The sequence below is a fragment of the Octodon degus genome, unplaced genomic scaffold (assembly GCF_000260255.1).
Source record: "Octodon degus isolate 3935 unplaced genomic scaffold, OctDeg1.0 scaffold00071, whole genome shotgun sequence".
Taxonomy (NCBI): domain Eukaryota; kingdom Metazoa; phylum Chordata; class Mammalia; order Rodentia; family Octodontidae; genus Octodon; species Octodon degus.
The window spans coordinates 4,078,055-4,102,005 of NW_004524647.1; the positions used below are offsets into that span (position 1 = coordinate 4,078,055).

Sequence of the window (23,951 nt, forward strand, 5' to 3'; positions counted from 1 at the left end):
TGCTTGGCCAATGTGCTCTCTGTGAAAGCCTGAGAGAATGTTTTCTCTCCATGTGACTCTCCTTAGGCACACTCTACATCATTAATCACTTTCCTCTTTGGCCCCATAATCTCCTTGATCAGAAAATTTGGGACACTACTGAGTTACGTGACATTACAGTACAAGTTGTCATATGTCCTGAGTCTTAATTGACCTTGGAAGGCAAGGGCCAAAATGTTGACTTTCCTTGAGGCCCTCTTTTTTCTCTAATTTTGGTCTACAAAATTAGGTTGTTAATCCTCCAGAAGACAAGCTTATTGTTATTAACATACAACCTAGGCTGTTAAGCTTTAGTGATGAGAAATTCCCAGGGTGAACAGAAGCCTTAAGTACTGAGTGTCTGACAATGGCACTGGGGGACACCCAGGATGGCTGAGACTGGGAGTTAATGATAGGGTTTGCTGAGCATAATTCTAGGCAGCTGCTGTTAGGGTTTTCTGACAGACTGGATAATGAGATGTGAGAAGAAAGAGGAATCAGGGTTGATACAAGATTTTGGATTAACACCTTTGTCAGATGAAGTTCCCTTTACTGAGTAGGGTCAACTGTGGGAAGAGCTAGTTTGGGAGTGTGGGTGACTCACCCTGTGTGTGAGCTCTGTGGTGCCTGAGGTACACTCAGAGGGCCACTGTTCTTAGGCTACAGACATCTGAGGCAGCGAGAAACCTAATGCTGGAGGTGCAGTTTGGGGATTATCAATGTGTGGAAAGTATGTTTGTTATTTCTTACAAAGATAACAGCAACCTTACAGATCTGGTGTTATTATTTTCATTTAGGCAACAGGAGGATGAGATATAGAGATTAAGTCACTGCTTCAAGGTCATAGCATCATTTAGCGAAGTCTGACTATCTGCCTCTAGAGAAGAATGTGCCAAGGGCCACACACCCAGGACTGTTAGTGGTGAAGAGCCATTAGCAATGTCTGAGCCTTGTGTCAGGGGAACATGAGGGCAGAAGCCAGACTCAGGGCTCAGCAGTGGAGAAGTCCTGAAGCAGAAACAAGCTCTGATGTATATTTTACTCTCTTGTGTGCTTCTCAGAGGCTGAACTTTGGAGTGGCTGGCCAAATTCAGTTGCTGGACTGAAATCACTGAAATCTGAAATCTGCAATCATTCCAGATTGATTTTGCTAAGATATCCCTGCAGGGTCACTGCCTTCCAGGAGGTTTCTCTGGAAGCCAACACCCCTTATTTTGTTTTTCTATTAGTACTGCTAAAATTTCAACAAATGCTTGCAGTGACCTAAATGTAAAGTTTCCTTTATGTGGTGCTGAAGAATCCTTACTGCAGCAGCAAGGTTTAGCAAGTGCTTGGCAAAAGGGACTGTGGTGACCCCAGGGCTTATTGAGGCAGGAGTGGCACAGGGGCTGCCAAGTACCTGGTGTCTGGTGAGATTCACACAGACACAGCCCTGACTAGAGTAAGAAGCGAGTGAATTCCAGAGTGAAGGAAGTAGAAGCCATCCCTTGTAAGACAGCTCCTGACAAAGCAGTTATGCACTTAGGACTGTAAAACTTTGGCCTTGGTTGGAAAAGGAAAGAAGGTCTAGTCAGCTGGAAGATCTACAACTTCTTTGTGCTTGGTTTGCAGAGCCTGGATTCTGGAGGTGCCACTTCTGCCACAAAAAAGTATTCATCTGAGCACAGTGCAGGACCTATACGTACCCTTGCTAGACTGGGAACACCGTGAGCACAAGTTTTGTGGCTGATATTTTGCTGGTGATACTAAGTCCTTCCTAATTTTTTGGTTAATAAATAAGTGATAGTAAGTGTCTGTTAATGTCAAGAAAGCTTAACAAGAAGTGATTTGTACAGGCTTGGCTGTGTGTCTGTAACCTGGGCAAAGTGGCTCTTTCTTACGTATTAGCACTCAATACTATAGTTAGCAGTTAATAAATGTTTTAGAAGATATTTTGATAAGGGATCTAGTTATTACAAGACAAATCATAGTGATGAAGAATGCTTAGCTGGGTTACACATGTCAGTTTTTGAGAGTCTAAGTTGTTTGTGTCAGGGAAGAAGCCTAACACAAGAATTGCATTCCCCTCACTGCTAACTCCTCACCCCTCACACAGACCTGGCCTCGGGCACCTCAGGTGCAGCACAAAGTAGCTTCTCTGTGGTGTGGTTTTCAAATCTAGCTTAGGTGTGTAGAGAAATAACACATTCACAAAAAGATCTGGACATAATCCTAATGTTCAGTCAGGCTGATTCTGTGCAGTTTGAGAATGCAAGGAATGTATTCAGGGAATGCTTAGAGTCAAATCAGTTAAATTGGCCAGAAGATAAGACCTGTTTCTTCCCAGGCTACAAAACACTTGCTCTGATTGGATTTCAGGGCTAGCAGAGAAAAACAGGGGCCTGGAAATCGACTTCGCCTGCCTACTGACCCTGATCACATTGGTGTCAGGCAGGTCCTCACTTACCGCTGTTGCTGCGTTTCCTGAGGTCATACCCCTCTCCTGGCCCGTCGGCTTCTTCAGGAACTTCCACGAGATCTGAAGTCTTGGAGTAAAGAAGCAGCAGTAGGGAATGAGCAACGTTTTGTCAGTGGATCGACTACATAGTGTTTCTGATGTCAGCAAAAAAGCAAAGTGAGCTTTGTGTGATGCTTGTGAGTCTGACGGCAGCCTTCCACATGGAGGGTATGAGACCCTCTTGGGCATTGTCCTTCTCTTCAGGAGTCTGCAGTGGGATCAGGGTGGACCATGACAGGGGCTCAGTGAGAGCTGGGTGGGGCCACAGTTAGGATTCTTCCCTATAGCCTACCTTTTTGTTTTTGTTTTTTTGAGACAGGGTCTTGCTATGCAGTTTACTCTGACCTTGGGCTCACTTTGTAGTCCAAGCTGGTCTTGAACTCGCAATTATCCTCTTATGTCAGCCTCCCAAGTGCTGAGATTTATCCTACCATTCTGAATTTTAAGTGAAACTACAGCTTTTTTAATAGGTGAATTTAATGTATTTTTTAATGAATTTAAGACAGGGTCTAGAGGGTCTATGGGGGTCTCACTACTAGATCAGACTTGTAGGGATTCTCCTGTTTGCAGCCTCCCAAGTGCTGGGATTACAGGTGCGTGCCACCATGTTCAGTCTCAATCACTGTCTCAGTGCACCCCAGTGGCACAGCAGGCACGGCATGTCGGGATCGAACCCCGGCTGCTGTGTCCTGGCTAAGCAGGCACTTCAGTCTGTTGAGCTATCTGGCCGGCTCAATAGGTGAATTTTAAATATTAATTAAAGAGAATAAGGTCCACCACAGATACACTGAACAGTTAAATGTAAAATTGTTTTTATAATGCTACTGTTTCAAAAATAAACCATAATCATTCTTCCTCTTAGATTATAGAAATTACAAAGACAATAGTAACAGCATCCCAAATAGCTAATAATTATTGATTTTCTTTTGCTGTGCACTATTCTTGATTTTCTTTTGCTGTGTAAATACCTGTATGCATCACCTCATTTATTCTTCATAATAATCTTAAAATAGGCTCATTTTTTCCCCCTAGGAAGGAATCTAAAACCCAGAATCATAACTCAACTCCATTGATGGGAAATGGAGGTGGGACAGTAAGCCTCAGGCACTGCACCGGAGCTTGGCTCTTAAGCACCATTTTGTCCAGTGGTGACCTGGCTCCAGGAGCCTCCAGGGTCATCACACTGGTAGCATGACATTGATCAGGTAGGGATATTTACATCACGGAATTGGCAAAGGCAACCTGGTCCAACTTGGTTGTTAAACATTTACCAGCACAACACTGATTGTATCTTTTAAAGGGTCAGGTTATATACTTCTTTTCTACCTGGCTCCATCCTCTTCAGAGTGGCATTTAAGGGTCCTTGGAGAAAAATGAAGTTTGAAGAAAACAGCTATTGATATGTTATGAGAGGGAGCAACAAGTTTTCTTTTCTGCTGTCCTAGTCAGCTCTGGAGCACTTCCCCACCAATCTCCAAGTCGGACTTTTGTTAAAGATTTGGTTTAAGTTTTCTTCATTCAATTTTACTTTCATGGCACATCAGAAAGAAAAAAACAATAAGAGTACCAGCAGTACATAGTCCCTAGTCACTCACACCCCACTCCCTTTGAAGTTCATAATTTCTGCACAAAAGTTACTCTTCAGAGAATTTCATTTATTTAATTTAGTCTTATGAAACTGAAGATTATTCATAAGCAAGTCAAGTAGCTCCCAAAATGTTTTTTTTTTTTAATTTGGTTTTTGCTGGCCTCTTCAAAGCCACATGTCTTTTAGAGTCTAAGAACATTTGAAAAGATATTAAAGAAAACATAATGATTTGGAAACAGTCAAGCAGTGACTTCCCGACAATGTAAAACAAATGTCTGTATAGTCCTGAAAGAAAATAATCCTGCAGAATAATGCTTTGCTATGTGGGAAGATGCTAGCTTTAAGGCATAAAAATGCTAAAGAATAGGAAGAGGCTGAAGTTCATTATCACTTGACCCTGCAGGGAGCAGGCAAAATCATTTTAGCATACCAAGCCATTGTCTTTGTTTTCTTCTATTGAGGCAAGTTGGACTTTGGGGAGAGTAAAGTGACAGATGTTTTAGCACAGTTTGATTTGTTTTTGTCTCTTTGAAGCTCTCAGAACAATGGCTTTATTAAGCAAACTTCTGAAAAATATTCACTGATAGAAACAATGCCAGCACAACTAGACAGTGACAGATGACAACTTACTGACATTCACAAACCATGATTTTGAGCTGGCCAGACAGCTCAGCAGACTAAAGCACCTGCTTAGGCAGAGCACAGCTGCCAGGGTGTGACCCAGGTATGCCTTGCTGTCCCTGCCCCTGGGGTGAGCTAAAGCCATTGAGACTGGGCGTGGTGGCGCATGCCTATAATCCCAGTGCTTCAGAGGCTGAAAACAGGAGAATCACCACGTCTGATCTCTGTAGTGAGACCCTGTATACTCTGTAGATCCTGTGTTAAACACATAAAAAAAGAAGCTATGGTTTTAAAATTTTTTTCCTTAAAATTAGTCCAAAAGATCAAAACATTACTAGAAACAAAGCTACATTAAAGAAGAAAGTAGCTGAGTACCCTTAATTGTCTCTTTGATGGTCTCGCTGCTTCTTAGTAACATTAGCCAAAAATGTAGTAGCTGTAATGTCCATTGCCTACTGTGGGATGTGTCTGAAAGCGTCTCCTTGGTGCAAGTTCAGCAAGAACCACCTGTTGCTTATGTGAATAGTTCAGGGTAATAACTGGGAAGAGTCCCCTCTGCTCTTACCTCTCAATTCTGAATTTTCATTTACCCTTTGCTTAGGCTGGCCTCATACGAGTACTTGCTGCAGTAGAAGAAATATAATGTAGAGATTATATACATTGTGGCTCAGAATGCAGCTAAAGTGGACAGAGATTGCTCTGGCCAGTTTTATTTGTGTTTGCCTTTTGAATTTCTAACATCAGATCCAGCTCATAGGCCACCATAAATATGTGACTGCAGGGCATTGCACAGAGGAGCCAACGGCAGTTTTGAGCAAGGAAAGAAGAACATGAGAAAAAAAGAGCAGCACGCTGACTGGGCCTGCTTTCCTTGGAAGCAAACATAAGTCCTTAGTTTAGCTTACAACTTCTCAAACTTTTATGTACTTTAGAATCATATGGAGGACTTATTAAAATGAAGTTATTGGATTGTCAAAATCAGATATTCTGTACATCTAAATGGGAAGCCTAAATCTATACTTCTAACATGATGTGCTAATTAGTTGATCATGTACTGAGAACCGCTGATTCAATTCATTTTCAGCTTTAGGTCCTACTTGGGAATTTAGATGGTCTGATGAAGGTTGTTCATGTGTTCATTCTTTCTCTAAATATTTAGTCAGACTATACAGCTGTATGGACCAATGGTTCTCAAATTTTGGGGGGTATTGGTGACACCCAAACAGCTGACAAAGCTCGCAGAAACCCAGCACCACTGACGTTGGACAAGCCCTGGCTATCTATATTGTTATAATGTTCTCCGCTGAATTCTGGAACTCAGTGAAGTTTGAGAATCACCATCATAAGGTAATGGAAATAAAATGTGAGTAGAATCCTTGCATTTCAGTAGCTTTCTCTAGTCAAGGGGGAATTAGAGAAGAGACACAAAAGTGAAATTAAACACAAAAGTGAAAACCACTAAGCACTACGTAAGTTATGGATTCATCAACTGGGTGCAGAGAAGATGGTGAAGAGAGCACCATCCAAAGCACAAAGCTCAGAGGGATGTGTCTGTAGAGAGCTGGAGATCACGTGTGGGTAGCTGGACAGAGCAGGCTTTCCAGAGAACTGAAAAGGAGTCCAGGGTTTGGGGAGTGAAGTGTTGTGTTGATGGCAGAGGGTTCTGAGGTTAGTCCTTAAAAATTCCTTGTTAAATAATTCTCATTTTCCAAGAACTTTTCAAGTGCTTTTTATGGCTCAAGTACAATGTTAGGCCATGATATCAATGAGATAAGTGGGGAAGGAGACCTTGATGTATAGCCTAGTCCAGGGTAAATTAAAATTCAATTATACACATCCTAGATGAAGGAACCTCTTGAAGCCTTGTGATAGGTGAAAATAGCCTTGCTTAAAGGAGCCTAGGGATTCTTCATTGTTTGTGTAAAAATCAAATTAGTTCTTTTCTTTCCTTCAGTACTGGAGATGGAATGAATCAAAGGCCTTTGTATGGAGATACATACCTTGCCACTTTTTAGTTTTTATTTTGAGACCAGGCCATGCTGCTGTTCAGGCTGGGGTCAATACTTGGATACTACAGTTTAGCCTACCAGAGTTCTGGGATATGCCATCGCACCTGGCTCAAATTATGTCTTAAAGAATTTCAACTGAAGGAATTAACATGTTCTAAATTATGGAGATTTTTAAGAGCTTGGTTAGTTTAGGGGAAGGTAGGATTTTAGGGTAGCAACAGGTTTCATATGCCATACAGAAATTATGGACATTTTCTTTTCAACAAAGTGTTTCTGTGTAATTTTAGTTAGGAAAATTGAACAAAGTCTTTAAAGGATGACAAAACTTGAGATACTAAAAGTAGACTCAAAAGGAAGAGAGTAGCACAGATATTTCCTTATAATGATCTGAATGATAGATGATGAGGTTTGGCATTGGTGATAGAAAAGAAAGACACTTAGGATACATATTTCTGACTTCGGCATTGTAGGACCCTATCACCAAAGACGCATGAGTGTAGTTAGTTGTGCTCACTTTGCAGTATCTGTAAGACTGATCTTGTCGGTGGGAAGAAAATAGGACTAGGAATATCTAAGGGATTCATCAATTTAGGGATGTTGGACAAAAGCCATATGAAGATCAACCAGGAGGAGCACATTGAATAAGAAGACCAAGCAAAACTACACTCCTGGGGTTGCCCCAACTGAAGGAGGCTATGTCAGAAGAGGAGGCAGGCTGCACAGGACAGTAGAGTAGAACCTTGAGTGAGCTGGAGCTTTCAATAAACCCTCAACATGGGCCCTGTTAAGAGTGGCTCTGGGAATTGGAAATGCTCCAAATGATATATTTGCCTTATGGATCAATGACGTTGTTTAACTTCCTAATTCAGGTTTAAGGGAAGCTCAACTGAGACCCAGATACCTAATGAAACAAAGCATCAAAAATTCTTGTAAATTATGCCAGGCCCTGTATTAAACACTTTATATAATTATTACACAATATATACTTTATGTGGGCATTATAATTATGTATATTGTTATATTGAGTACCTTACACATATAACTGTAAAGTATTTAATATGGCCATTGTTAGGCCATTCCATCACTGTGTGAAGATCACAAAGTGTTCTTATACAACTCAGATGGCACAGCCTACTACAAACCTGGGCTATGTGGCATAACATATTGCTCCCAGGCTATGAACCTGTACAATATGTCACTGTACTGAGTATTGCAGGCAACTGTAGCACCATGATGAATATTCATGTATATAAATAGAAAAGGGACAGTGAGTTGTATTATAATCTTAAGGAATCACTGTGATATATTGTGGTCTATCACTCATTGAAAGATTGCTATATGAAATATGACTTTGATATAAATCCTATCCATGTGACTTTGTAGAGATTTTAAAAATCACATTTAGCACCGTTTCTAAGATATTTTTTTCAGCAAACAAATTAACATTTTCTTTTGGACTACCAAATGATAATAATGTCTCTGAGGACATCATTAGGATTCAGGTATCATAAAATGTCTTGTTATATATCTACTGTTTTGAGGCAGAGTTTATTGAAACTAAACAGTTTTCATCTTAAGAAATCTTTCAGAATTCATGACATAGTTATAATATTTTAAACATATATTTTGTTCATTTTAAAATAAAATGGGATAAGTATAAAAGCATACTTTTAATAAGTGTCATAATGCCACTATTATGATCTTCTCAATTTGTTTGGCCTTCAGAAATAAGTTTTGATATATGAGGGCATGAAGTGTCTTCATGTTTATTGACTAGAAGAAGAAATGATTGGCATCAATTTATGGACATGCTAGTAATCAATACAATCATTTGGCTTTTTCTTAGAAATCAGTGCAGTGTCTCACAAACAGAGCTTTCAATGAGTTTGAATATGGCTTCTGAGATAACTGCGGACATGACTCAGGGACCTGTGAATCTCCCTACTTGCCTATCTGACTTGTGCTCCTATTAATACCCTAGTCTTATGCTACTGCATTAACTGATCTGCAACTAGTGAGGGAACTGCTTCAACTTAGCCCCAAGGAACCTTGGGAGGGAGAAGTAAGCTATTGCTCTTCCCACCATCTCCCCTCTTCACTTGATATTGAGAGGACCTAGAGTGGCGGACCATGTGGAGGCTCATCCAGGTCTTGCCTGAAAGATCTTGGTCCAGAAGGAGTTGTAGAAATCAAACTAGTGACTGGATATCTTAACCAACAATGTAAACTGGAATGCCCTTGGCTCTTTACAGTAGGGATGTTGGCTTTCAGGGAAGGTGGCAGGGTTGTACTGCATCTTGAAGCATGATAGAATTTCTGAATAGGATAACCAGAGATAGGATTATAACAAGTCACAGAGATGTATGGTAGAGTATAGATCAGATAAAATTTAGGAAAGGTGTTTGGGAGGGTGAGTGTCCTTGGAGAGAAACTGAATCACTGGTCAGGCACCAGTGTAATGAAGTGGTGAATCTTATCTTACATAGAAAGCTCTGAGAAATTAGAGAAATGGGGTATAACTGAAAGGAGAAAGGGAAACATCTAGGATGGCTGCTTCTGTCCATTGTTAGAGCCAAGTGCATTCTATGTGTCAACTGATGTGCTATCCAATACTGAAAGGAGGCTGAAGGAGAGCAGGCCTATCACAAGAACCATGAGGGCAAGAAAAGGGTCTCTGAGCAGGAAAGTAAGACGTTCTTGGATGCTGACAACAGAAAGTTTAATTCTTTGTGGTGTAAAACACTTTCCCTTTGGGGGTTGTTTGATTCCCAAAGACCTGTCTTTTGGACACATATCGGTGGAATCCTTCACATTGCAGGGTCAGAGGCTGGACCTGCCCAAGACACCTTGTCTGACTGGAACGAGGAAGAGGATAATTACCGAGGTTCTGTGAGGTGAATCAGAGCCACTGCCAGAGCTTCCTTTCTTTGTTCTCTGGGCCAAGGAGGTACCAAAACGGAGCGCCTCATAGACAGGGTCCACTTTATTGCCACAGGCTGCAACAGAAGAGAAGGACCATCTGAGAAATTGCATCTGATAGAACGCAGCCAAACACTGACCACAACCTGAGAAATGGGTTCTGTGCTCTGATATTTCTAAGTTAGCTATCTGCAGAATTCCCATTTTAAGGTTCTTATCAAAGAGAGCTCTGGTGAGAGGCTCTGTGGACCAAGGCACAAAGTCTTGAGGCATCAAATTCATAAGATGGCAAGTGTTTTCAAAAGAATTTGAAGTTACCAGGCCCCATAAATATTTAACTAAAAGTTTTCTAGCATATAAATCTCTTGTTTAAATTCTGTTCCACTAAAAAGGCAAAACTAGATGTAGAGAGCTACAGAGAAAGATAAAAGGTTAAAGCAAACTGAAAAATACTCGAAAGGAAGAAATTAAGTCAGACATCTATAAATGTAGGGCATTTTTAGGTCCTTATTAAAGAATAATCAATATTCATTGAGTTCCTACACAGCATTGATTTATAACATATATTTATTTTTTTACAACAATTATGAAGACCATCCACTGAGTTCTCATTTATGGTATCTGACAGGTTGAGTTCCCTGTTCAAATCCACAGTTGGTCAGTGGGAGTGCTGGACTCTGAACCACATCTGTGGGCTGCCATGTTTCATGCTTTTTCTACTCTGCTGCACATGGATGGCAAAGTATATCAGATGCCTTTGAGTCTTGGGTATATTTCAAGTTTCATCAGAGAGAAGTTGAAATGTCTTGGAGAACTGGCCCACCTTATGTTTCCTGTCCGGCAAACAATTATAATCCACATAGCCAAGAACAAATGCACCAAGACATCCTTTTGGTTTTGTAGTCTTTAGAGGCCTGTAGTTGTGGCTGACTTTGCTGTTCAAAACCCAACTCAATCATTAATATTCCAACTCACCAATGGGCATAACTTCTTTAATGCATCCAAATTGTTCATGAATGAGCAAGGGGGAACTGTAGTAGCGCCGAAACCCCTTTGGCTGGTAAGAGAATGAGAAAGAGAAGGGGCTTATTATCATCAAGGAGATGAAAAAGGTACATAAAGATCCTGACGTTAATCTAACTAGTTTCTTCCTGTAAGATACTGACATGCTATCAATTCTATAATGCACTACTGACAAGAATGGGGAAGGCTAATAGATGGCATTAAACACATTATGCTCCATCCAGAAAGCAAGCTCCAGACCCTGCCTAGTTTCTCTGACCCCGCTGTGCTCCACAGCTTCTATTCTATGCAGGATCTCCATTATTATCTCCCAGGCTATCTCTCTTGCATTCTTTCTCCATAGTTTACTGTTAAGATGATACTAGGCCTGGCCATGGGAAAGCAGACCTCACTCAGGGTAGGCCTAAAATAGACCTCGGGCTTGACCCAGAATCATTTGTTTTGCTTTTCAGATACTGTTTATCTGACCTTTTACCCATGGTCTCTGCCATGACCTTTGAGAATCACTGTCAGAGAAGGAGATGGGGAACAGGTGAAGCAAGAGTTTGAGATCAGAGGATGATACAAGTTAGAGTAAGGAGATGAAATTTCTAAGAATCTGGACTCATATATCCTAGTGCTGGAAGGGAACTTGATGGCCTGGTTTATAGTAGAATCTTAGAATCTTCTCCAGTGTTTCCAGTACCTGTGTCCTCATTTGTTTGGACATTATCAGTAGGGATGGGAGGGTGGTATTTGTATCTGAGTGAGGGATAGGGGCACTACTTAACTCTAGAACAGATAATCAGTGACTGTCTCTGAGTGTTAAGAATTGGCAGGCACCTGCTCATTTTAGTTTTTTGCCTACAGCTAAAAAAGACAATTGAATTTCCTTTCTATGTGATTGGTCTTGCATTTTCAAAGACCATTGTTACGTTCCATCTAATTATTCTGTAGAGTAGACATTCTAGGTACAACTCTTTGGCCATCTCAATTACAAATACCCTGTACTGTGCTCTGAATTTCTTTTGATCAAAATGTGTGGCAAAAGGACTGAAATCCATGCTCCTGAGAGACTAGGATCAGCCCAGAATGTGCCAAAGTAATCCCAATTTCCCTTAGTTTGCCAATATTACCATTAAGGTGGTATAAACTTTTATTCCTCTGTTTTCTGTTGTAGGTGTTAGCTACAGTCCTCTCGTGGGCCACTCCCTGAACTGACAACAAATTAAGTACTGGATGGCAAATCAATCTAGTTTAGTTGAGGCTAAGGGCATTCTTGGGAGGTATGAATTTCACTTCATGAACATGGGCAGCCCCAGGATGAAGCACTGTGCTAAAATTGAGAAAGTTCCAATATGGAAGAAGCTGTTCATTTCTCTTAAGGACCTGACACTTTTCCAATGTGGGCCATTTATCTCTAGGACTGATATAGGTCCTCCTTGACCCTATCATTATGCCAATCAGGAAGCCAAGTGGGTAGACCAGGGATTATGGGTGCCTTCAAGGTTATAGCTGAAATTGGAGGAAGTAACTTCATTCAAGCAGTGAGTTCTAGTGCTCCCTCTTCATGTAAGCTCTTACCAGCTTGCCCATGCATCGCTGGGGTGCTAGGCCATCTGTACACTTGTGGTGGATGCTCATCTTACAGGCTTTGCAGCGTAGTCCATGCTTAGCATTTGTTCCTGTAGGGCACAGGGCAAACTTTGGTTAAGATGCAGCCTGCCCTTTCTTGAAATCACTGAAAAAAAATGTCATTGCTATAGCCAGACAATTCCTTCCTGTGACTTTTTCATGAAGCTTCCAAAATGGAAAAATGTATTATGGCTGTTTGTCTTTCACTCTTTCACATTTTTCTGCCTCCTGTGTCAGACCTGGATTCTCTTCCTTTCTTTCCTATTCATAACACCAGAAACCCAAACCATCTTTGCTTTCTTTGTTCATCACAGAATCCACTTTCCTTACTATTCATATAGGTTATTATTTCTGTTTCTCTGTGCCTTGCTGAGTCATGCTGGTCCTAACACTTCACCAACAACTACCCCTCTTCCTTTCACAGCATCTGAATTCTTGAACAAGCTCAAGGAAATGATGGATAAGGTGGACTTATATAGAAGGCTGCCCACAGAGACCACCTGGACAGGCAAGGGGAGTCCAACAATTTAGTCTCTGGAGCGCTGGTACAAGAATATAGGGACACACAAGGCCACAGCTACTCTTCCAAATATCACAGCCAACTAAAGACCCAGAATGAGGACATTTCAAGATTAAATGTAAATTCCACCTGTTTTCTTTCTACCACTGATTCCTTGTCTTAGCTGCCCTCATCCCTTCATCTTTTTCTACCCATTTTTATTTACCCAGCGGCCAGCTGAATCTCTTAAAATGTAATTGAATGGCTTCTTTCTCTTGCTTCAACATTGTTCAGCATTTTCTGTCTATTAGATATCATAAAAACGTGTTCCTCATGGCAATAAGGCACAGCATAATTTTTTTTTTTTTGAATTTTATTTATTTATTTTTTGCGGAACCGGGGATTGAACTCAGGCTGTTGCGCTTGTCAGGCAAGCGCTTTTTCTACTGAGCCATCTCCCCGGCCCAAACCACAGTTCTTTTTTTTTTTTTTTTTGCAGAACTGGGGATTGAACTCATGCCCTTGCTCTTGCCAGGGAAGCGCTTAGTCTATTGAGCCATCTCCCCGGCCCCGGCACAGCATAATTTGGTGGTAGTCCACATTAACTTTCTCTCAGGCCACACCCTCTTCTTCACTAGACTTTGTTGAACTCCTTTCACTTCCTGAAAGCACAAGCTCTAGAGTGCCTTAGGACCATTACACATCCTGCTCTGGGTGGCTGGAATACTGTTTTTAGTCATTCTTCACATCACTTACAACCTTTCATCCCTTGTATCTCTTACCACTTCTTCAGTAAAGCTTTCCTAAAATATTTCCTTCCCATGTCTGAATTATCTTCCTATTACTCTTTCTCACAGCACTCTGAGATTATCGTTTACTTTTAATGTTGATCATAATTATTTAAAAGCTTGCTTTTCCCTTCCTTTCTCTCTGCATTGTGCACTTAGTGGGGCCAATGCCTGTGTCTATTTATTTACTGCTGCGTTCTTTGCTCTGAGTATGATGCCCAAGAAATACAGATTAAGTAAATTAATGAGCAGAATGTTTTACAGCCAGATATGCAGTGAGGCAGTAATGACTAGTTTGAGATAATTCATTGAAACAGATCCATCAATAGTGTAACACTCTTTAAACAGCATTCAAAAGTTGAAAAAGGACATGAAGATCTACATGTGTTATTTAATTTTGAAGATGAGAAGCCCGAGAGTCCAGGTGATAGAATGCTTTGCCCCAGGTAAGCGGAGTCACTGCCTAACTTCACTCTTTCACTGCTTGACCCAAATATTTTCTCTCTTTGATTTGGATTATTTAAACTACTGAAACAAAATCCAAAATATAAATAAAAAGCAAAGTACATAATAGGTAATTGGGAAATCTTTTTCGAATGGAGAGAGGAATAAGAGATGGGGAGGGAGGGGAAAAGGATAAAAAAAGGAAATTGAATAAAAAATAGAAATGGAGCTTTTTCAAGTGGGAAGGAGATTAAGAGTTGGAAGGAGTAGGGAGGAATGGGAAGAGAAGAGCACAGAAAGCATTAAGCTGTGTTATGTACATGTACAAACAGTTAAGTACCATAATGACATACTGTAAACATGTATAAAACATGTAATAAAATAGTGTATAAAACAGTACTAAAATAAACTAGAAAAAAAATGAAGTGGGGGCCTAATTACATAATAAAATAAGGAAGTACAGAACCTGAAGTTCATTTGGAAAACTCAATGGGAAAACCCTTGAGTGGGTAAAGAGCTAGAAACCTCTCAGGAGGAGGTATTACCTGATGTGCTTTTCAAGAAGCCATTACTAAACACAGAATAGATCTGCTGTTACAACCACAGACAGATGGCTAAAGTGACAGATAAACACGGGATAAACTGTTGGGAGTGTATGTCTGTTCACAAATGCTCACTGGAAAGTTCCTTTTTCTTTTTGAGAAATACCACTTAGCTGAAAGACTGCTGTGCTTTCGCAGCCCTAGACACGCAGTGCAGTGACTCATTTTTCATTTTCAAATTAGAGAATGCTGTTTGTGCCTTACGTGGGAAGGTAGGTAAAAACTTTAAAGAAGTAGTTGATTCATTGTGTCCTGGACTCTCAAATAACGTAATTATATACTAAGGCATATTTTCCTTCAGATCTGAATATGATTATTTTAGCTTTCCTTGGATGCTTTCATATACTCCACTATTTTGTATGAGTCAGACCACTGGCAGTTGTTTGGTTTTAGATGTTCCACTTTCAATTGTGAAATTACAAAAGTGATTGAAGAGGGAACTTACACTTTGAAGTTTGGAGAACAGTTCAAAAGAATGATTCTCATTACAGCAGTAGTATTAGTGTACTGTAGGGAGATATAGCAAAGCACCATCTGAGGCTGTTTATTACCTGTGGTTTCCACCATGGATATGGGCTGTATGTGTCCCTTAAGTTTGGGTAGAGGGTAAGCCTTAGTTTTAAATTTGAATATATCTCTGTAAGCTGTCTGTTTAAATTTAAGGAAACTATTAAGATTCTTGCAGTCTCATCATGAATGGGACTAGTCTACAACTGTCAGGTTTGCTACTAGAATGATGTCATAATATAGATGCTCCTTAACTTATGGAATGGTTATGTTATGATACATTCATAAATGGAAAATATTGTAAATTAAACTGAATTTAAGTTGGGTGTGGTAGTGTATGGATGTAATCACAGCTGTTCAAGAAGCTGGGGTGGCGGATCTTCTGCCCAGGTCTCCTAGGCAACTCAGCAAGACAGAGTTTCTCAAAGGGGTTGGGGGCAGGGAGGAGGTTGGGAGTGTATCTCAGAACAAAAAATTCCTTTAATGCATTTAACCTACATCATATTATAGCTTAGAGGCTCAATATGCCTTAGAGATATGCTTGTAATTTGGACATGCCTGGATTGCTGGGGCAACACTGAGTGAACAGGAATTGTCTTTGGCCACATATAAAAGATCTATCTATCTATCTATCTATCTATCTATCTATCTATCTATCTATCTATCATCTATCTATAGTTAATGTATATAGGCAATAAAACTCACTTATTTCTTTATTTTTTCAATGTATTTGGTACAAGGTCTCACTATGCACCTTGGACTTGTAGTGATCCTCCTGTTTTCAGCTCCCCAGTGTTGGGATTACAGGCATGTGCTACCAGGTCTGGTCTCAGTGGCCAGCTTAGTGTGCCTGGGGGCGGGGACAGCATGGCATGTGGTGCTGGGTATCAAATCCCGGTCCCTGTGCTTATCTAAAAAGGCGCTTACGTCTGCTGAGCTATCTCACCAGCCCAATAAAACTTTTAAAAATATTTTTATTAAAACAGAGGTGTGTCCAATGTACTTAGAGTATGGGTTATTTGCTTTCATGACCATGTTGCTTACTAGGAGTTGCAGTTCATTGTTGCTGTTTAGCATCAGAAGATAGTATTGCACAGTATATGTTTAGCATTGAAAAATATAACAACTTGAAGCACAGTTTCGACTAAATATATATGGATTTTGAACCATCATAAAATAAAAGAAATAAATTGAACCATGGTAAAGTGAAGACTGTCCTCATTTGCAAAAAATATTTACACAGGTTTAAATTTTTGATAATGCTTGAAAAAACAGTGGTAGACTAATGACAAACATTTGCCATTTACTCATACTACAACCCCACAAAAATCACAGATAAAGAATTTTTAAAATGGTATAAACTCCAAGGATCAAGATTACTTAGAGGGGTAGCTAGAGTAGAAATAAGAGAAAGTAGCTGTATATCTATCCTAACTATTTTATATATACAGATACAAAATGGTCCTTTATTTATATCCCCCTTTTTTGTTTAGTTTTGTCAGAGATGTTTATTACACTGCCATTTAAATATTGTAGGCATGTGAATTCAGCAAAATAATCCAATATAGTCCAGTAGTCCATTTGTAATAAAAATGTTTGGACAGGATATCATGTCTGCATCTTGTACTATGAATAACTACTATGAGGACAACAGTATGCAATGTATTAATTATTGTAACTGTCCTACTAGCTTGTTTTGAAACTGTCTCATTTTGGTATTTGTTTCTCAATAAAATTAATTATAAAAAAGGAGTAGAGATGAATTTAACACCTATTTTGAAGATGGAAAGAAGGTAAAGGTACATGGTAAGCAATTTTAGAAAGATAGAAATATTATATTCCTCAATAGCAACTTGGAACTTAGAAGGCCATTGGACTTCAAAACTTGTCAAATTCCAGAATCTGAGAGAAAAGATATCCAACCAAAACTTTATGGCCAGCCAATATACAAAACAAGTGTGAAAGTACAACACAGTTGTCTTCCAATCCTCAGGATTCTAGGCTATTTTTTCCATGTACTTTGTATTAAAAAAAGATTGCTAGAGAATGTACCTTAAAAATGAAAGAATCAAGAGACAGAAAAATACAATGTCTACTACAGAACAGAATTTGTATGGAAGAGAGGTAAACAATGCTTCTTCTTATGACTCTGTAATAAAGCTAGACTACAACTATAAGATGAAGTAAGGTAGTGGACTAAAAATAACGGACTTAAAAGGTTTATTGATGCTTCTAAGATTCAAATATCATAAAAATGATGGATGAAAAGTCAAGAAGGTAAAAAGGTAACTTCTAGTTTAAGGAAATAAAATGTAAAATGTAATCATAATAAAAATTTGACTTATAAATTAACAATAGTCATATATAAAACACAAATTATGATTACATTACTTGAGAAGACTAGAACAAGGCCAGGGAGGTGGCTCAGTAGAATAAGCACTTCCCTGGAAAGTGCAAGTGCCTGAGTTCAATCCCCAGTTCTGCCAAAAATAAACAAAACAGAACAAAAAAACCCCAAAACAACAACAACAAAAAAGACTAGAACAAACAAGGTAGGGATTTAGCTCTTTTTGGAAAGGCCAGAAAAAATGAAAAGAAAAAAAGATGATGCTGATGACCCAAGGCTGAATCTTTATGTTATAGAGCAGGAAGTCCACAAATTTTTGACTAGTCAATCATTAGCAGCATAAATATAGTATTTAGAAGCATCAAAGTAAATGCCAAAAGAAAAAAACTAAAGGATGAAAGCCACTGTCTTTTAGGAGGAAATTCAGGATAAGACCACTTTCACTGTAGTTCTTCTATAGCTCTGTCTTTAAGCTCTCTTCATGTACCATTGTGGCACAGAGTAAATACAGAATGAAGTCTGGAAACAAGGTCAAGCTGGCCCTTTGGAATAATGTGGCTCTTGGCATAGGGGATGTAGGAAAAACACAAAGCCAACTCATTACATAAATCAACAGTACTTCACCGGGTATTTGAAATTCTTAGATACATCTAAAATAGTTTCATGAGTTATAGCTGAAAAGTATTAAAAGTTTTCATCATAATATTCAAAAAGAGTATAGAATGGACCAGTACAAACCAATCCAAAGTAGCTAGTGGGCTGTTTTCTGAGATCGTTTACCACTGTAGATGAGTGAGCTGCCTCTGGACTACCAAACATTGAAGTTTCAGAGCATTAAGAAATGTAAATGTAAGTGTTGGTGTTATGGTTTGTGTCTAGCTGGCCCCGAAAGCATCACACAGTCATGGGTCTGGGATTTTTAGAGTTAGTGATTAACTCATGATCCACTGGGATTACGGGTGATCCAAGCTTGGGATAATGGATTTTAGTACTGTTAGGATTATGGGTGTGTATCTTCCCCTAGCCTGGGGCAGAGAGCCTGAACGCAATATAAAAAAGACAGAGACAAACTCTCTCTCTGTTGTTACTGTTTTTCTAATTTTTCTATTTGTTCCTGTTTGTTCTTTACCGAAGTCATGAACTTATGTTGTCTGCCTTGTGTCACACTGTCTTGGAGCCAGCTGAGTATGTACTGAAACCTCCAGTAACTGAAAAAAAACCCTGAATTTTTCCAGTGTTGGTGCTAAATCTTCTGCATTAGATTATATGCTCCTGTTTTTTTAAAAAATAAAATTTATTACATTTTTGTTTTAACAATTGACCACCCTAATTTTGATAAGATTTTGCCATTGACACATGGCTTGGCACAAAAGTACATCACTGTCTCTCAGGAAAGATCAGATTACCTTGACATGGATCAGACAAGTGACCAGGATAAGAAAATACTGGGGCTAAATTCTGCTTACATTATGGAAATAACTAGACTTTTTGTGGGTTCCTGGCTCCTGGGGGCTGTGTGACCATCAACCTTTATAGTACAGATTCTCATCTTACTCGGCTTGATTTTATCCTTATATTCCAAGGTGACTTTACCTGGTTTGTTGGGTCCCAGAACATTTTAAGCACATGTGTTCCCTACAATCTAGGCCCAATGTTATTCTATGAGAAGCTTCCCTGACCTAGAAAGCTGTGAAAATCTGATAATGTGAATCACTCCTGCAGTTTCTGCTCCAGCCTCTCCATACCCCTCTCAGAACAGATGCTACAACTTCATAGTAGAATTAAGTTAGTTGACTCAATCTTTGTAGATTCTTTTCCAGGTAGCAGCTTATAGTGTCCATTGCATCCTCCTTATGATATGAGTTTTCACTCTGTCTCCTCAGATGATTCATGGTATCCTCTGTCAATGACATGCAATGCCTGAGAGATACCTCAGATTTTCACCAATGCTTTTTGTTTTGCATATATAACCCAGAAGTACCTGCAGATTTATACCAAAACATACCTAATTATAGAAATGCATCAATATAACAATTTATCTGGAGGCTCATGTACTGATACAAAGCAAAAGCAATGATGTTCTGATTGATCACATGTTGAATCTTGATTTCCACTATCAAAGAAATGCCTATTTCTACATTTTTAGTGCTGCTATTAAAAATGTGTGGCTTCAGAAATCTAATCACAGAATGATTTAAAAAAATCTAATCCTCTAGAATAGAGTAAATGTTATTTCAATTATCTTTATATATTAGTTCTCTTTGATATAAAGTAATGGTATGAGAGAGTACTTAAGATTCTAAAGTCACATAAACCCCGATAAGCTAACTGAAATCACTGCAACTAATTCTATAGAAGCACAGGATGATTTGAAAGAAAAAAATGGAGGAAGAGCTAGAACTAATATTGAAGTTTTCTGTGAATATACACACACATGCACACTCACAAACACATACATGAGAGGAAAGAACCTTGTGCTAGAAATTAGAAACTTAAATTCTTACTCTGATTCTGTAAGAAAGAATTAAAAATTACTGAGTTTTTGTGTACTGTTAATAATTTCCTGCGGTTTTCCTCATTTTATTAATAAATGAACATTGTATAGCATAAAAAAGCTACTTCAACTAGAAGCAGGGATGTCAACTGACAACTCCACTGAAAAGAAAGAGTAAACGTTATCCATGTAACTCACTGTTTGTGGAGCTCAATATTGAAACTCTTTTTCCATTTTGTGGTCTCAATAATGTTGTAAGATAGGGATTTTTCTTTTCTTTTTTTCTTTCTTTTTTTTTTTTTTTTTGGTAGAACTGGGGATTGAACTCAGGTCCTTGCGCTTGCCAGGCAAGTGCTTACTCTACTGAGCCGTCTGCCCGGCCCCAGGATTTTTATTAATAGTGACTTAAGATCCAAAGATATGGAGCTAGCGAGGAAAGAGGCAGGACTGGGATCTGGATCCCCACAATCCTGAAGCCAAGCTCCCTTCCTTTTTTTCTGAAACTTCTGCATGTGAGCAAATCTGCGTTCTGATCTTGTCCAGATTTTGTCCACTGAAATTGAAAAGGTAAGATTAGAAGGGCAACTATGACCTTCTGAAGCCTGGTTGTCTTTGATAATTATAAAATTAAAATACAGGTATACAATTATGTCACTGGAGATGGGAGTGTGAGGAGAAGCAGCAAGAATTTCTAGGCACCAAAGATTTCCTGAGAAAACACTTGGGCTGCAACTGTCCTGTTCCAACGCCCTCTTTGGAAGAGGCACCGTGATCTCAAGATCATTTTGGTGGATTATGTATAAACTGGGTCTCATAGCCAACAAATATGAGCTGACATTTCCAGGATAAGCTTGTCATTAAAGACATGTGGCTGCCCTGTGACAGAGTCAAACAAGGGATTACAGGGCCTACTGATCTGTAGCTTAGGGCAAGACCTTGCAAACTGGCAGCATCAAGCGGTGAGAACCAGAGTTCTTTCCAACAGTATATGCTATTGCCAAACTTTCTAAGTTGATGATTAATTTTGCAATCAGTAATTCATTAGGCATCGAGGCTGCAAACTTATAAACAAATGCAAGTAACACTGCTGCTTTTAGTTCTGTTATGCACCTACTGAAGGACTTATTTTTTATTTTGAAAATCACATTGAAGGACGGATTCTCCTTCAATAAAAATAATGTTCTCATTTTGGTTGATTGTTTTAAAGGGAGAATGCAGCTAGAGTGGAGAAGTATGAATATAAGAATACAAAAGTACAAAAATAAGACAGCTGTTTCACAAAGTATTATAAATTCTATGATATATATTATATATATCATATATTCATATTATCATTCCTGCCTTAACTCTTCCAGACCCCATCAAATGCTGGTCTTTACATATCATTTATAGAATTCAATTCCTAGTTCATTTATAGAGAGGAGTATTAATATTTTAAAATTTACATGATTTTGTATTAATAAGAAATTGTCATAGAGGGACCTCTATCTATCTTAGGTCATTGTCAAAAGTTTTAAGAGCCATGGTCAATTTTTTAAAAAATATAAAAGTAATTTTTAACGAATATGTGAACTCTGATGTAAACAAAATTGGTCCCACAGTTTTTTAGTAACGTCCACATACAAAGTAGGCCTTCTAGAGATCCTCCCTCACCAAGTTGAATCAAAGGATTATACTGGTTCTTCTCCCCACATTTAGAAGGGTCTGAGGCTCAAGCCTTGGACTTTCTTACTGTCTACATTTACCTCCAGGTCATACCAAAAGGTCTTATGCCCTTAATTACAGTCTATGTGCTGATGAGTCCAATATTCATATTTCTAATCCAGAGAAGACTTTCAAACTTACTTTCCTATCTATAGACCTACATAGACATCTATTTGAATTTTATTTTTTTGCTTGAATGTCAAATAAACATTTCAAATTTAACATGTCTGAAAGTGAATTCATGCTTTCTCTATACTCATACCCTGAAACTATTTAATCTATGGTGCATAATTTCTTTGTATCAGCTGACAGCAATATTACTCTTTAAGGGACTAGCACCAAAACCCTCAATTTCTTGCCTTCCTATTTTTCCTACACAGTCCACAAGAAGAAAAGTAATGTTGGACACTTCCTTCATATATCAAAACTCTATTCCCTTATTGATTTTTCTGCTGTACCTTTATCTTTTACCCTAATTACTCTAATATCCTGTTTCCTGCTTTAACTCTCCCAGACCCCATCAAATGCTGGTTTTTATATAGCAGCCAGAGTGACCCTTTGCCGATGTGATTAAATCACAGCTCTTAAATGACTTTATAGAGTAAAAGCCTATGGAGTTTCATGAGATTGATGTACCCCTCCCCACTTCACTCCTTGCTGGTGTTACACCACACTGGTGTTAACACCACACTGGTTATTTGGTTATTGTTTGAAACACACAAGGTATACTTCTGCTTTGAGTTTTGCTCTAGCTGTACTGCTTATTTGGAATGCATTTTACTCAGAGCTCTTTCTCCATCTGCATGCTTGCCCCTGTGTCTATACTGCTCATATCTCACAATGTACTGTACATTTTTCTTCTTCCTTATCACTGATCACCATGGGAAATTCTATCTATCTATCTATCTATCTATCTATCTATCTATCTATCTATCTATCTATCTATCTATGTATCCATCCATCTACCTATCCATCTACTATATATCTATCATCCAATCTTTCATTGTCTATTGTCTTCCTGGATAAATTGTCAACTCTATGAGGCAAAGATCTTTGTCTGATTGGTTCAGAGATTCAGTGATATATCACTAGTACTTAGAACAGAGCATGGTACAGAGGTGATATTATGTAAGTATTTGTCAAATGAATTCCTATTTATTTTATTTTTAAAATGCATTTTGTATAAGGTCTCACATGCAGCTCAGACTCAGTGACCCTCCTGTTTTCAGACACCTCAGGGCTGAGATTACAGTCCTGTGAGACATGCCCAGCCTTGGTGTTAGGTCTGTGCACCTGGGGGTGGGAGCTAGCGCAGCAAGTGGTGCAGGGATCAAACCCGGTCCCTGCATTTGCCTAAGCAGGTACTTAGTCCACTAAGCTATCTCACAAGCCTTGAATCCCTATTTTTTTTTTTTTTTGAAATAAAGCACAAATTTTAAAAAAATGTATTTAGTACAAGGTCTTCAGGATCTCACTACACAGATAGGACTTGTAGTGATCCTTCCTGTTTTTCAGCCTCCCAAGTGATGGGATTACAGGCATGTGCCACCACGCTGTCTTAAATGTTTGATATTAGTAATGCTCCACATGCTTGTTAAATGCACAAAGAAAAAAATTTATTGAAAAGATGCCAATTTTCTCTAGGTAGTTCTGCAAACATACCAGAATTCTGGTAAATATTTCAATGGGATTTGGGTGGGGCAATTTATAAAGGGTTCTAGAATTAATCATGAAGCTGAAAATAGAAAATTACCCCAGATTATTGAGAATAAAAGGTAATCACTCTGATTACCTCAGAATATGACTAGATCTGGGGCAAATAAACAACATAACCAATTAAGTGAACTGAAAGACTAAAATAGTATTTTTAAGGATTTAATGTTTGATAAAAGTGACTCATCAAATCAGTGGTAAAGGAATGAATTACTCAACAAATATTAGTGAGTTGCTCTGTTAATTATTTGATGAAAATACTGGATACTTAATTCAAAGAATATTCTTAAATAAAGTTTGAATGGAGTAAGAAAATACATAAAAATGAAAATTATTAAGTTAATTGAAGATAATATAAATTCTAGTTTATTCTTGAAGAAACTCTAAGCATAATTTTATGAAAGTAAGCAATATTCCAAAAATTGATAACCTTGATTACATAAAAATATAGTCATTAGTGTAAAGCTGTAAGGCAGGAGAAATTACATCCTTACATAATTGAGGGAATTAAATAGTACTGATTAGTGGTTTTTATTTTTTTTATTTTTTATTTTTATTTTTTTT

General features: G+C 38.6%; 1 protein-coding gene across 1 annotated transcript in view; it reads right to left on the bottom strand.

Moving 5' to 3' along the window:
* Stac (SH3 and cysteine rich domain) overlaps window positions 1-23,951 on the bottom strand; it is a 198,793-nt gene that overhangs the window by 43,320 nt on the left and 131,522 nt on the right. Inside the window, exons 3-7 of the mRNA XM_004635301.2 lie at window positions 12,239-12,339; window positions 10,628-10,709; window positions 9,614-9,729; window positions 2,465-2,543; window positions 2,116-2,179 (exon numbers count right to left, since the gene is read on the bottom strand). Coding sequence (XP_004635358.1) covers window positions 2,116-2,179; window positions 2,465-2,543; window positions 9,614-9,729; window positions 10,628-10,709; window positions 12,239-12,339 — 442 coding nt within the window. The remainder of the gene's footprint in view (window positions 1-2,115; window positions 2,180-2,464; window positions 2,544-9,613; window positions 9,730-10,627; window positions 10,710-12,238; window positions 12,340-23,951) is intronic.